The sequence below is a fragment of the Mus caroli genome, chromosome 7 (genome assembly GCF_900094665.2).
Source record: "Mus caroli chromosome 7, CAROLI_EIJ_v1.1, whole genome shotgun sequence".
NCBI lineage: Eukaryota > Metazoa > Chordata > Mammalia > Rodentia > Muridae > Mus > Mus caroli.
Window position 1 is genome coordinate 34,930,034 of NC_034576.1, and position 15,001 is coordinate 34,945,034.

At 45.7% G+C, this 15,001-nt stretch overlaps 1 protein-coding gene across 2 annotated transcripts in view; it reads right to left on the reverse strand.

Moving 5' to 3' along the window:
* Dpy19l3 (dpy-19 like C-mannosyltransferase 3) overlaps positions 1 to 15,001 on the reverse strand; it is a 66,330-nt gene that overhangs the window by 19,384 nt on the left and 31,945 nt on the right. For both annotated transcript variants that reach the window (XM_021168101.1, XM_029479874.1), the window contains exons 7-14: positions 14,654 to 14,777; positions 13,451 to 13,585; positions 8,771 to 8,902; positions 6,389 to 6,490; positions 4,403 to 4,476; positions 4,118 to 4,276; positions 629 to 751; positions 162 to 273 (exon numbers count right to left, since the gene is read on the reverse strand). In XM_021168101.1, the coding sequence (XP_021023760.1) occupies positions 162 to 273; positions 629 to 751; positions 4,118 to 4,276; positions 4,403 to 4,476; positions 6,389 to 6,490; positions 8,771 to 8,902; positions 13,451 to 13,585; positions 14,654 to 14,777 (961 nt within the window). The remainder of the gene's footprint in view (positions 1 to 161; positions 274 to 628; positions 752 to 4,117; positions 4,277 to 4,402; positions 4,477 to 6,388; positions 6,491 to 8,770; positions 8,903 to 13,450; positions 13,586 to 14,653; positions 14,778 to 15,001) is intronic.

Below are 15,001 nucleotides of genomic sequence, written 5' to 3' on the forward strand. Positions count from 1 at the left end.
AGAGTACATTATACACAGGTATGAAATTGTCGAAAACCTAAATGAATTATAAAAAATAATCTGCTCTATGCAACACCTGGCACCCACTGAAATGCCCGAAGGAGCAGACATGGAAGATAGCTTAGAGCTCATTTCCAACTGGCAGACAGGACGACACTAACCCGCTTTGGGTTACAGAGATGAACCAGCCTCAGAAGCAGTTCCCAGACTTCAGAGCTGCACAGGCCGAAGGACGCGAACACACACATGTGGGAGGTCCACAGGTACTTCATCCTGAAACAGCAGAGCACAGGTCAGTGCTTGTGCGAAGATCTGGCCAGCAGAGAGCAAGCGAGAGGGAAAGCTCACACAGTGACCCGGTCAGCCCTGTCTGTGCAGAAGCTATCGGCCAGAGTGTGACTCATCCATTCGATCACTCTCTAGGCGCGATCACACGGGAAAACCCCGAGGAATGTTTGCAGCTAAGGAAAAACCCTGGTGGTAACGCTTCAGAGAGTGCTGAGAGTGCTGAAGGGCAGATCGCCAGGAGCAGAAACATCAAAGACGGCTGTCAGATAACTAACTAGCTAGATAACATTGGTTCAAGAGCCGTCAAGCTTTGTAAATAAACCAGATGAGATGGAAGTACCTCATCGTACTCAACGCCAAGACCCCGAACAGAATGGTATGGATCAGGTTGTACGCGGCTTCTGGCTTCAGGTCAACGGCACGCTTTCTTGTCTGATCCATGGACTTCAGACTTGTGGAATCACTGGAGAAAACAGCCAATGAGCAGCATTAAATCTGGATGTGTAGCACTGACTTAGGTAAACCCTGTCATTTCCCCTACGAGGAAATGAACTGGCATCCATCAGTGTGGAATCTGAGCCTTGAGACTGTAATATAAACTTCACTGCCTGGGCAGTGAGTAACGACTGTAATTCAAGCAAACATTTAAACCGATTCAATTCTTTGATCAAGAATAACAGGAACAAGTCCTCTGCAGATGCCAGGGATGGGAGAGCTTATGAGTTTCTGTTAGTATTTTTTCAAGATTTTAAAAACAAACAAGAATTAAAATAAAATGTATCCATTAGCTTTGAAGTCAGTTAACAGGTGGTAGGCCAGTCACCTACCAATGCTTCATTATTTGTATCCAATAGATGAATGTTGTCATTGTTAAAAGTGTGCTCTTGTGATACAACTCAATAGTGGGAACGGTACCTCTACACCAATAGTGTGAACACTAACTCTTTTTTTTTTAATTTTTAATATTTTTATTACATATTTTCCTCAGTTACATTTCCAATGCTATCCCAAAAGTCCCCCATAGCGCCCCCCACTTCCCTACCCACCCATTCCCATTCTTTTGGCCCTGGCATTCCCCTATATTGGGGCATATAAAGTTTGCAAGTCCAATGGGCCTCTCTTTCCAATGATGGCCGACTAGGCCATCTTTCGATACATATGCAGCTAGAGACAAGAGCTCCGGGGTTCTGGTTAGTACATCATGTTGTTCCGACAATAGGGTTGCAGATCCCTTTAGTTCCTTGGGTACTTTCTCTAGCTTCTGCATAGGGAGCCCTGTGATACATCCAATAGCTGACTGTGAACATCCACTCCTGTGTTTGCTAGGCCCGGACACTAACTCTTAACATCACTAAATTGTGCTCTTATTTATCTATTAATTTTATTTACCTATTTATTTAAGATTTATTTCATTTATATGAGTACACTGTAGCTGTCTTCAGACACACCAGAAGAGGGCATCGGATCCCATTCCTGATGGTTGTGAGCCACCATGTGGTTGCTGGAAATTGAACTCAGGATCTCTAGAAGAACAGTCAGGGCTCTTAACCTCTGAGCCATCTTTGCAGCCCTTACCTATTTATTTTTGAGCAGGGTCTCACTCTGTAGCTCTGGATGGATTTGAACTCATGAATTCTCCGCTTCAGTTTCCCGAGTGCTAGCACTACAGGTACAGGAGTTAGTTTTTATTTTTGTTTTATTTTATGTGCGTGAGTGTTTTGGTTGTATGCGTGTGTGTGCACCGTGTGCACGCCTGGTGTCCCTGGAGTCCGGAAGAGGACACTGGATCCTCCGGGATTGGCTTTACAGATGGTTGTGAGCTGTCATGTGAGTCCTGGTAACTGAACCCGTCTCTTAACTTCTGATCAATCAATCCCTTTGGCCTCAGTTTTATTTAAACGGTCATAATCCAGGGGCTGGAGTGATGGCTGCTCTTCCTGGGAACCTGGGTTTGTTTCCTATATGGCAGCTCACAGTGGTCTGTAACTCTGGTTCCAGAAGACCCAGATCCCTCTTCCGGCCTCTGAGGGTACTGCAAATGTGTTGTACAGGCAGAACACCCATACAAATAAAAGAAAAATAAACAAATCTTAAAAAAACAACAACAACAAACCAGCCAGGCACTGCAGAAACATGCAGATCTCTGAGTCTGAGGCCAGCTTGGCATACAGAGCAAATCCAGGATGCAGAAACCCTACCTCAACCCCTTCCCCCTCACAACAACGACGACGACGGAAACAAAATCACCCTCTGACACTGAGTTAGCAGGCACACATGAAGGAACTGCCATTTTTTAATTAACATAGTGCTTTTCCTCACAAACCTCCAGCAGGCCGAGGAGGCCCCCGAATGCCTCCATCTACAGCGATGTAACAAATCAGCTCCAGATGCACCCCGGATTCACACCAAGCCCAGCATACCAGGCAGGTCACCCTGGATACAGCCCAGGTCCTGCCTACCCTACGCCCTGCAGTGACATCAACTGTGTCATCCAGACCAACTTCCTGTTTCCAGGAGCCGTGACTTAGCATACTGCAGGGCTGGTGAAGTATTTTCATAGTTCCTTTCAAGAAAGGTTTTTGTTTATGTGTCTGTGTGTGAGTTCCTGAGAAGGAAGAAGAGGCCACCAGGTCCCCTGGAATGGGAATCACAGAGGTTGGGAGCCATGCCACATAGGTGCTCAGAACTGAACTCAGATTTTCCAGAAGAGCAGCCAGAACTCTTACCCACTGAGCATCTTCCAGGTCCTGCTTTATTCTGAATAAACGTAAGGCATCCAGACTCACGCTACCCAGTTTTCATGCCTGGAAATCACAGCTCACTGGCATTTGAAATGGCTGTGGAACTACACAGGAAAGGAGCCATACCACACTCTCATGGATGACAGCTGCTTCAACTTTTTAATTTTCTTTCATTGGAATACAGATTTTAAATGCAAAACCCATCAGCTTGATCAGAGGTATTCTACAAGCCTGCCAAAACCCCCTCTTACTCCCTGATACTCTTTTCTGTAGACTGGGAGATATGCTATGTTTTAAATACAGGCAATGAATGCATAAAGGTCTCAGTAAATGCTCATAATTATGGCTCATACCAAATGTATGAACTTTCAAACAAGACCTGAGGGAACAAATGAACAATAATTAACTTTATTTTTCTGGTACCCTGGGCTTCGGGCATGCTAGACAAGTGATGAACCATTGGGCTAATTTCTTTTCCCTTGTTATTTTGAGTCTAAGTTGCCCACATTGGCCCTGAACTCATTTTAGTGTAGGGTGACCTTGAACTTGTGATCCTCCTGTCCCCATTTTCTGAGTTATTAGGCTTTCAGATCTGTGTCACCAAATACAAAGTTCTCAGTTGAGAACTGTGTGATGGAGTTACTAAAAAGATATCTCTCTGTCTCTCCCTCGGTCTCTGTCTCTCTGTCTCTCTCTGTCTCTCTCTCCCTCTCTCTCTCTCTCTCTCTCTCTCACACACACACACACACACACAAACACACTGACCCAAAACAAAAACAAAACCCCTTATGAGGCTAATCATTAAAACCAAACCAGACTCATGAATCAATACCAACAACAATTAGTGATGGCAGATGCCTATACAAAGGTCTTGGTTTTCTACACTTAGTGTGGTTTTTTCAAGCACGCCAGCTCCACAGAACCCAGCCCACTTGGCGTTCTGTCCACCCTAAACTGGGTGTGTCCTTTCTAAAGAGGAGCAGAGCTCTGATGCTGTGTCTGCTGTCCCCATTTTCATCCTCCCTCCCTCCCTCCCTCCCTCCACATCTCCCATCATGAACAACTTCATCAAAGTGTTAAAGTCCTACCTGAGATTATGAAAGGCTACAACGGATGCTGTAACCACTGTGATCACGAGGACAAACATGTATGCGTAAAAAAGCAGTGTCTCCGAGAGCCTCTGGAACGTGTTGAGAGGCAGGAGGCCGAAGGCCTCCTCACACAGATAGAGATTTGCATCGAAATCCCTGGGGAAGGAAGGCAGGGCGAGAAGTTACATCCAAGCCAGGCATTGCTGAAGACCCCAGGGCTCCAGGTTAAAGCCCCCATGGCTTCCGTATGAAACTGAGGGCACGCTCTCATGCCAGTCCTACCTTGTTGCTCCAAACCCAAATTTGGCCTTCAGAAATTTAAAGATGTGTTCGTCTGACTTCAGGTTAAGAACTTTCTATTAGGAAGAGAGAGAAGGAAAATGAGCTCTTAGTGTCCTGGGCGTGGTTCCTGGTCACCCAGTGATGAATGTGGTTCAGAAGGAGGCCAGTCCACAGTCAGCTCCCCAGACTCAGAGAGGTGCCTTATCTTCCCTCCCCTTTAAAAGGTTCCCCTTGATTCAAACATCCGCACAGCAAGGGAAGCAGATAAAAGAAAGGTGTCCATTTTTAGTTTTAGATCAGAAAATCAGCAAAATGACTTGAAATTTCAGGCAGGTAAGCAGCCTGTGTGGCTGTCAGGTTTTGGTTCTAGGGACACAAATGACTCAATCACATATAACCCTGGACAGAAGTGAAGCTAAGATTTAGCCACCCCAGCTCCAGTATTCATCATTAGTGATTGTAATTTTAATTGATATAATTTAATTTTTTACTTATGGACTATGAAAACTCACGTACTACAAACAGTTGGAGCTGGAGAGATGGCTAAGAGCCTATACTGCTCTTGCAGCAGACTGGGTTCCTAGCACCCAAATAGGGTGACTCACAACTGTATGTAACTCTAACTTCAGAGGATCTCATGTCCTTTTCTGACCTCCATGGGCACTGCACCCATATGCACAGACCCACCCACAGACACAAACTGTTGATATTCTGTCTGGACTCCACCCCTACAGTTACCTGGCAACAGCCAGGTAGGCCTAGCCCACTATAAAAAGGGGCTGCTTGCCCCCTCCCCTCTCTCTTACTCTCTTATTCTTTCCTCTCTCCCTTGCCTCTTGCCCCTCTTGCTTCCCTTCTCTCCCCCTTCCCTTCCCCCTTCTCTCCACGCTGTCATGGCGGGCCTCTACTTCTCTACTCTTTTCTTCTCTCTGCCTTTCTCTGCTTCTGCTACTCTCCTAACTCCCCTCCCCATTCCCTGAATAAACTCTATTCTATGCTATACCATCGTATGGCTGGTCTCTCAGGGGTAAGGGATGCCTTGGCATGGGCCTGCCGAGACACCCTCTTCCCCACATCTCACCACACTCCCATAGAACATGTATTAATACTCTTTATCTTTTTATAATCACAACATTGGTTCCCTGTGACTCGGATCTAGAAACAACAACAGATCCATGCTCGCTAGCCCAGATCTGGTAAGTCCCATCCCCACTGGCCAGAGTGACCATCTGCATGGTCCCAGAGAAGATTTCTTATTTCTTGAGCTCAGAGCTATCACTGGTGCTGCCCTATCCCTCGTTTGTTGGAGGCAGTGTCTCTCTTGAGGCTGAGAATTCCAGGCCGACCTGGACAACTGCTCTCTGGCTCAGCAGCACCAGCTCTGAGCGTTAGACTTTAGCCCTCACCTCCCCCCGCCCCCTGTCTTGCCCTTGGGTCAGTCTGTTATAGCTTAGAACTCCCCCCACCCCCTTCATTTGCAGCTGGTTCAGCTAGTTTGCCGGAGAAGCAAGTTTGGCTCCACCCCCTGCCAGAGACCCTACTTGCTGCAGAGTTAGTGGCACTGTTTGAGGAGGCTCAGAAGGTGTGGTCTTGATACAGGAAGTGTGCTGTTGCTGGAGGTGGGCTTTGTGAGCTCCCAGTTTGTAAGATGGCTTGTAAGATTGACAAAACAGCTCAGCCTGTTTGGCCCACCATTTTGAACAGTAACCCTCCTGAACCGTTAGGCCAAATAAACTGTTCTCTAAGAGGCTTTGGCCATGAAGCTTGTCACAGTGACAGAAAAGTAACTAATATGTCCTGAAAGGGAGGAGAGATGAAGAACTAAAACCAACAGAGCTGAGTGTGGCTCTCGCTAGGTCAACCACGACTCTCAGTGATTCAAGTATGCTTTATAAATGAGAGCTAGTCCTAATTAAAAGCTCAAAACTTAACTGTAATACCATAAACACACTTCAGAGATGGATTAAATCTCACTTATTAACATACCTTAATAATGTTGTTGAGAAAAAGTGTCAAACAGAAAACTAGAAGCAAATGCAACAGTAGTTTCCAGATTCTAGTCAGGAAGGGTCCAGTCTTCAGGTTTTTCTAGAAATTGAAAAAACTATTTTAATTTTAAATTAGCATTTAAATAAACTTCAACGTTACTATAAGTTCATAGCATTTGCGATTGCTTGAAGATTTAAAATGCTGGCTCATGCAACACACACAGGTAAATGTATATAGGAAAAAATAAACCCTACTTCATGGGGTCTCTTTTCCTTTATTTTAATAATTTTTCATGTGATCTGAAATGGGGCAGAGGGCGGAATATTGGTGGTTAACAGTCTAAGCAGGGATGTGGGTGAGAAGGGTAAGCTGGTGAGAGAAGACTAAGGGTGTTTGAAAAATCTTGTGGGAATCTACTACTTCGTATAGTAATTTAGAAATGTAACTAAGTAAAGGAGGAGTCTGAACAGAGGTCACCTGCATGGATGAACAAGGCTGCCCCTAGAAGACACAGGTTATGCAATGGAAATCCCAATCAACAAATGGGACACCTCCCTATGAGTTACTGGACAGGAAGGCCACACCCAGAAGACCCTAAGACAATACAAGCCCTTGACTGTCATGTGAAGGCCCTACTGGTGAAGATACCACACATGTGGGTTGTAGGGACAGTGACCTGGTGCTGAGTTTTCATGGTGCAGGATGGTGTCTTACCCAGCACTGACCTTGTGCCTGCAGGGCAAGGTGGCTCCCACTGGTGTGATGGCAGCATGGCTGGTATGGGAGCAGCCAATTGCTTTCTGATTAGATGAGGACTATTCACCAGGAGGGAAGTCATGACCGGTTCTGTAAACTTAATAAACAGCACGTGGCTGGGGAGGTTACTAGTCTAGGGGAAAACCTTCGACTGCTGTTCTGTGGAATGGCCGTGTTATCTAATTATCTTCTGAATATTTACATTTATATCTGCACATCTGTGCTGCTCTCAAGCTTGGTCAAAGACGCTTCTTGGTGTAGTGGGCAGTGGTTAATGCAGAGACTCACAACTGCCTAAGAAGTATCCAGACTCCAGGCGTTTAGCCTTAAATGAGACGCCAGTATCACACCCCCACCAAGGCTCAGACAATGCCAGGACTGAGTGGGTGGGAAGAATGTGAGAGTGGGGGAGAGGGAGAATAAAGCTCTGAAATGCTATGTACTCATTCATGCATTCCCATTCACAAATAGAGGGTGACTACCTTTGTAAGAGCAGCACAACTTCAAGCCAGACATGGTCCCAGTCTGGCTGGGGGAGCGGCTTATAAGGCCCACCCCTAGCTGAGGAGCTACTGGCAGCTGATGGCTGATGGGAGATGGACAGTTGTAATTCAGAGGCTATGGCTTCCACTAGGCTACCCATGCTGCAGTTGATGCCCCGGAAGCCATTTGTATAAGGTTAGCACTAATTGGATTGAGCAAGTTATTTTATAAATAAAAGACAAAGTTGGAAGGGGGACGTGTTGGGGGTTTCTGAGGAGAGACTGAAGGGCCACAGAAGCGGAAGTATATATGATCAAAATACACGTGTGTGAAATTCTCAGAGAATTAAAAATATACAGGAAAGAATTTTACACAATATTTTAATAGCTTACAAGGTGCCCCACGCCCTTGGAAGTTTTGGTTTGCAATTCTTTCAATTTTAAAAAGTTTATTCTAATTCACTTCAATAAAACTAAGAGGGAAGGTGATGCCAGGAAAGGGTGGCGCCATCCCGGATGGCAAGGGGTCCGTCCAGACCTGAAAGGCTGTCACGGACACACTGGCACTACTGATTACATAGACAGTTTCTTTTCCTTTCTTCTACTGCGGCTTCACATCTATGACAGATAATAACGTAATCCAAATAAGTGCCCTTGGCTGATGCCTGAATGAAGGTTTCAGTTGCATAAGAAGCCATCACTGCTCAAAGGGAAGAATGACCCGCGACAGCTTTAAACACGTTTCACTTCCAAAGTGAAAGTACACTTTAAAAGGGAAAGTGACTGTCACCCTGCTGGCGCTCTGTACTGCAGGGAACTGGGTCAGGTTTTCCTTTGAATTAAAAATGAAAATAAGGTCCAGTGAGCCATATGATCAAAAATAGATTTTACAGGGCTGGAGAGGGCTCAGCGGTTAGGATCATGTACTATCCCTTGGTTCCCAGTACCTACTTGAGGCAGCTCACAACAGCGGGTAACTACAGGTCAAGGGGATCTGATGTCCTCTTCAGGTCTCCATAGGAACTGTACTCATGTGCACATTAGAAAACACACACACACACACACACACACACAGGGCGGAAAGGGGGGAGCTAAAAATTAAAATCTTACAACATCGTTTATAAAATTTAAGAAGTCCTACCTGAAGTTTTCTTACAATTAATACTGAAAGGTTAAAACTGATGAGCAACGACCCCAGAATCATGGCGTTAAAGAACTGAAGCGTGCAGACGAGGAGCAGGCAGCTTATCTGTATCCCGTACAGCCAGGTGGCCTGCAACAGAGCCGATGGACGGGGATCTCATTAGGAGAGCAAGACACCGGACAGTGTTCACACCCCAGGCTACAAGCAGAAAGCAAACCTAGTTCCAAGAATCGTCGTCTCTAAAAGGACGCCCCGTTATAGAAATTCCATTTGTTTTTCACTTTCCACAACGAAAAAAAGCTTTAAAGATGTCTATGCGTGTGTATGTGTGTGTGTGTGTATGTGTGTGCGTGCAGGTCTTCATGTGCAGTCTGAGCGTGAGTTCCCACCATGATGATAATGGACTGAACCTCTGAAACTATAAGCCAGCTCCAATGAAATGTACTTTTATAAGAGTGGCCTTGGCTCATGGGGTCTCTTCACAGCAATGAAACGTCATGACATCTTTTTAAAAAAATGAATTGATCGTTTTTCAATTCCATACTCATATCAGACCTGGGAAAAACGGCAATTTTGTGAAGCAGCAGTTCTGACACAGCTCGGCTGCAAGCTTTTAACCTCAGAGGAAGCCAGTCTGCTTCGAGCGTGGAGAAGTGAAGCCTGTGGGCTCTGCCCTGCCTGGTGTCACCAGGAGCTCAGGGCACAGGATGACAGCGCTTTTTACTGTACCTAACTGTACACAGACAAACATTAAACAGAACAGCAGTGGACAGAAAGGCAGGGCCGAGAGTCAAAACCCAACACAGTTACCAAGAGAGGCAATGCGGGTTCTCACTGGAGCCTAACATTTCATACAAACTGCATACCCCTACTATACAGCCTAATTTTCTCACACCAGTGAGTAGTCTGTGAAAACTTGAACTTCAAACATTACATAACTGTGAAGATCTGATTCTGAAATACACCTCCAAACACAGGCTTATGTTTTGAAGGCTGCTGGTGCCTTAAAAAATTTGGGGGGGGGGTTAATACATGTACACAGTAAATCTGATCATATGTGGTCCGTTTCTATCCCATGTCTCCTAATAGGCTCCCTCCCAAATTCAGGTCTTTGTTTTTGATAACCCATTAAGTCTAGTCAGTGCTGCCCATATGTGAGGCACCCATCACTGTGTGGAAGACCTATCAGGGCCACGTCTTCAGTACAGAATGATGGCCCCTCCCTCAGCAACTATCCACTACCAGCAGCTACTGAGGAAGGGGTAGGGACTTGATGCCAGGATTTAGGCTGGCTTGATCTTTTGTGGGTCTCATGTTGGCAACCCCAGCTGACAGAGGCTGAAGAGCTGAGTCTTTGGGAGAAAGGCCAGCAGGGAAGACAGCCGCTACGGCCATCAGCAGCTATGCCTGGCTTGGCTCTGATCTGCTTCCTGCCTGCTGATTCTAACAAGAGGCTGCCTCATGCTCTGGACACCACAGATAGGACCAACCCATCTCATCACCGTGCCTTTGCTAAGACAGACTGAAACCTCTCTGAAGCCACAGGACAAAATAAACATTTATTTACCGTTTTCTGTCCCGGCAGTGAGAAAAGTTACTAATATTACACCACATGGGCATATCTTAATATTTTAAGTTTAATTTTGTGTGTATGAGCCGGATGCACACACCCCAGCTCCTTCCTCCCTCCCCGCCCCCCAGCCCAGGCATTCCTATCATGTCTCCTTTCCCCTTTCCTGCCCTCTCCCCTGAGTGCAATGCCTGCTGCCTCACCTAGGCACAGAGCTGCCGTGGGTGCAGTGCCAGGGCCTGTCCTGAAGATGGCATTGCCCAGCCCTCCTCCCCATCCTCCAGCCCTCACATCCTCTGCCCCTCCTCCTATGATGCTCTTCAACTTGGGAGATGGGGGTTGAGAAGGATGTCCCATTTAGGGCTGAGCGCAGTACCACATGTGCTTCTGACTAGGAAGCCCCTTAGCCCACTGACCTTGGCAGTGGAGGGCAAGCATTCAGTTGGCATGCTTTGAGGCCACTGTGGCAGGAGGGAAGGGATGTCACCATAGCTAAGTGGGGGCTGAAGTCAGATTCCCCATGTGGTCTGTGGGAGAGATGGAAAATTCCAGATTTTCTGACACTGCCTTGGCAGGTAGCAGGCATGAGAACAGGAATCCAGGCATTCCCATGATCCCCTGCTGGCAGGTGGGAGTGGAGCTGCATGTGTTTGTAAGGTGTTGGCTGCTATGGGCTGTTAAATTTTCCCTTTTCTGGTCCTTAGCTAGGAGAATGTTGTTCTTGTGAGTTTCGTGCCATTCTACTGCTATTTCTGGGTTTTTGAGTTTTCTTTCTTTTTCTTTCTCTCTTTCTTTCTTCCTTTTTTTTCTCTCTAAATTTTAGATTTATTTATTTATTATATGTAAGTACAGTGTAGATGTCTTCAGACACTCCAGAAGAGGGCATCAGATTTCATTATGGATGGTTGTGAGCCACCATGTGGTTGCTGGGAATTGAACTCAGGACCTTTGGAAGAACAGTCAGTGCTCTTAACCTCTGAGCCATCTCTCCAGTCCCCGGTTTTTGAGTTTTCTAATACCTACTCTTGGATCTATGAAGGAAAAAGAAAACCCAGGAGATTCATGGCCATATTTTCCTTCTGGTCTGGAAGTTTCTAGCTGTCTTAGGGTTTTACTGTGAGGAGACACTATGACAACAGCAACTCTTATAAAGGAAGACATTTATTTGGGGCTGGCTTACAGGTTCATTATCATCATGGCGGGAAGCATTTGGGCAGACATGGTGCTAGAGATGGAGTCGAGAGTCCTACAACTGCATCGGCAGGCAGCAGGAAGAGAAAGATCCTGGGCCTGACTTGAGCATTCGAAATCTCAAAGCCCACCCCCAGTGACACACTTTCTCTAACAAAGCCACACTACTCCAACTAGGACACATCTTTACTAGTGCCACTCTCTATGGGGGCCATTTTCATTCCAACCACCATACTAGTATCTCCTTTCTTAACTCTGTGATCAGTCATTTGCTTTGTGTACTTGGGACTGGAACAAGAAGTGTGTGCGTTTTCTCTTGTCTGCATCCCAGCTCTCCCTTTCAAAAACTACTTTCATCTTATGGATATGTGTGTGCACATACATGCGGGAGCCCGAGGACGGCAGAAGACTCGGCAGTCAGAGCTGCAGGCAGCTATAGGCAATTAGAGCTACCAGGAAGGTGCTGAGAATCAAACCCTGAGCCCTCTGCAAGCTAGTAGGCATTCTGACGTGCTGAGCCATCTCTCTAGCCAGTAACTCTCTTTTAAAAAGATTGAATTTAAAAAAAAAAAGGTAAGTATCTGTCTGTGAGTTACGTACCTATGACTGAAATGAATAATATCAAGCCAAACCGCGATTAAAGGACAGCACTCACTAGAAGACAGATATGGCTTTGTTTACTTATATCAAGTGATTGACTAGTCAAAAAAAAAACCCACATATTCTAAGTATTGGGAGAATGTGTCTATAAAAAATTATAAAATATTATAGAAGAAAACAATTGTTTGGTCAGGAATGGTGGCTCATCCCTGTAATCCCAGCACTGAGGAGGCTGAGGCCAGAGGACTCCTGGAGGCTCCAGGGTCAGCTTTATAGGGTAAGACCCTGTCTCAAGATGGCTTAGCAGTTAAGACCACTTGCTGCTTCTGTAGAGGCTCCAGGCCTGGTTCTCAGCACCTACACCTCAGTACATAACCAGCCCTAACTTTAATTACAGGGGACTTGGAGCCCTCTTCTGGTCCTTGCCGATACCAGGCACACATAGGGTGTACATATATACATGCAAGCAAAACACTGATATATATAAAATTAAAATCAATCCTTTTCTTAAAAAAATCAAAATAAACACCTCCAAAAGATATATGCCCTGTCGAGTTATATATTAAAAAAAATAGGTACCCCATATTAAGAAAACTTAAGAGCTATGGCTGTATTTTAAATTGTAAGCCATAGTTATAAATGGAAACTGACTGAGACACTATGTCTTACTTAAATAGGTGTACATGCAAATGATTTATTTATTTATTTATATTATTTGCCTGAATGAGTTTAGGTGTATCATGCGTGTGTAGTGCCCTGGATCTCCTGGAGTTAGATTTGCAGGTATGTAACTCTATATGAGCTGCTATGTGAGTGTGGAGTAATGAATACTGGTCCTCTGCAGGAGCAGTAAGTGCTCTAAACCGATGAGTTATCTCTCCAGGGCCTAGAGGCACTATTTAACTTAAAAAAATGCTGATGGGCTGGTGAAATGGCTTAGCAGTTAAGAGCACTAACTACTTTTGCAGAGGACCCAAGTTCAAGTCCCAGCACCCACATGATAGCTAACAACCATCTGTGACTATGGTTCCAGGGGAATCCTATGCCCTCTTCTGGCCTCTGTGGGTACTGTGTGCACCATGTGGCAAAGACACATATATGCAAGGCAAAGCATCCATACACATAGTAAGTGTCAAAAAAAATATGTTGAACTGTCAAACTGGGCTGCACATAGTTCTTAGCTTCAGGCGACCACAGCCTGAGGACACAGGTCAACAGTTTTACCTTTGTCACAAGTCTGTATCAGTTTCCATCCCAGCCTACGACAGAGCCACTCAAGGGTGTGCACCGAGGAGCGGAAGGCAGGCAGTGCTCACCTTCATGGCCGGCAGCATGTCCAGGGAGTCCAGGATGAACAGCACCAGCGCCTGCAGCAGCATCATGAACTGGTTAAATTGCCATGTCAGGCTAAAGAGAAAAGTTGATACGAAAATGGCAAGAAGTGTCAGTCTCTGTGGGAACAAAAGAAAACAGACCTTTGAAGGAAGGATGCTCATCTCCAGTCTTCAATCGCGCACTTAAGTCTTCTCGAGAGTAGCCAATATCCCCATAAACCAAGCAGAGGGGGCAGGCACTGCTGCTTTGAAAAGCTTTGCATTTATAATATGAGCTCCAAATATCCCGAAGTGATATTCTCATATAAAGATTCACATATGGTATGTGCATTCCACTCTGATCTCGAGGCCACAGTACAGCAAACCGCATCTCAAAAGCACCGGATTAGCAATCCTCAGTTCCGCAGAACAATGTGGGCTCCCTGCCTCTACTTGAGGGTGGGTTGTGAAGGGGACATTTTTCACTTGACATTTTCCTGGCAAAGGAGGAAAAAGTTCAGAGGGAGAGAGGGCTTAACTGGGTGAAGAGATGGCTCAACAGTCAGGAGCGCTTGCTGTTCTTGCACAGGGCATGGGTTCAGTTCCTAACACCCGGGGATGCTCACAACCATCTGTAACTCTGGCCTGAGGGGATGGATGACCTTCTCTGACCTCCACGGGTACCAGGACCCAAGTACCTACATCCACAGACACATGCATGCACACAAAACTTAAAAACAACAAATCCGGCTATGGGATGAGAGCTGTCCCTATGGACTGTAGGTTTTTTTTTTTTTCTTAGACAAAACCAGCGGATTAAAAAGTACCCTAGAAACTGAACTAGCAAGACAGCTCCATGGGCGGGGACACTAAGAACCCCAGGGTCTTACAGATGGCAGGATCAAAAATAACTCCCCTGAGTTTTTCCTCTGATCTCTGCATGTGGCACCCAACACACCTAGACACACACACATGTATGGACACACAGATACACACACTGAGACAACACACACGCATACACTCTCATACATACTCACTTGTAACCAACACTCATATACTTACACTCATATACACTCACACACTCAACCATACACTCACACACATTCACTGGTATACACACTCTCACACAGACTCACGTATCCATACACACACACACACACACATACACACACACTTAGAAGTAATTAAAGTGTTCTAGAAACTTACTTCAGAAAGAGGCTGTAAATTTGGTCTCAGGAAGTAGGTAATTGCTGCAATCTGAATTGCAAAAAAAGGCAGAGCCCAGTTCTCTCTCAGCGGGATGGTAAACTCGACTCTTGTGGTGTCCATTCTGTAGGAAGAGAACACAGACAGCCAAAATCACAGCCAAGATGGTCCTTGCAACAACTTCCTCAAGGGATTCGAGCAGGAAAGCTAGAGGGCCTTTAGTTGAGGGACACACAGATTCTAGCCACTGGCTCTCAGTAGCAACTGTCATCATCATCGATCATCATCAATATTGTCCTCCTGGCATGAAATTGGGACCAACAGCATCAGACCTGCCCTTGTTAGCCA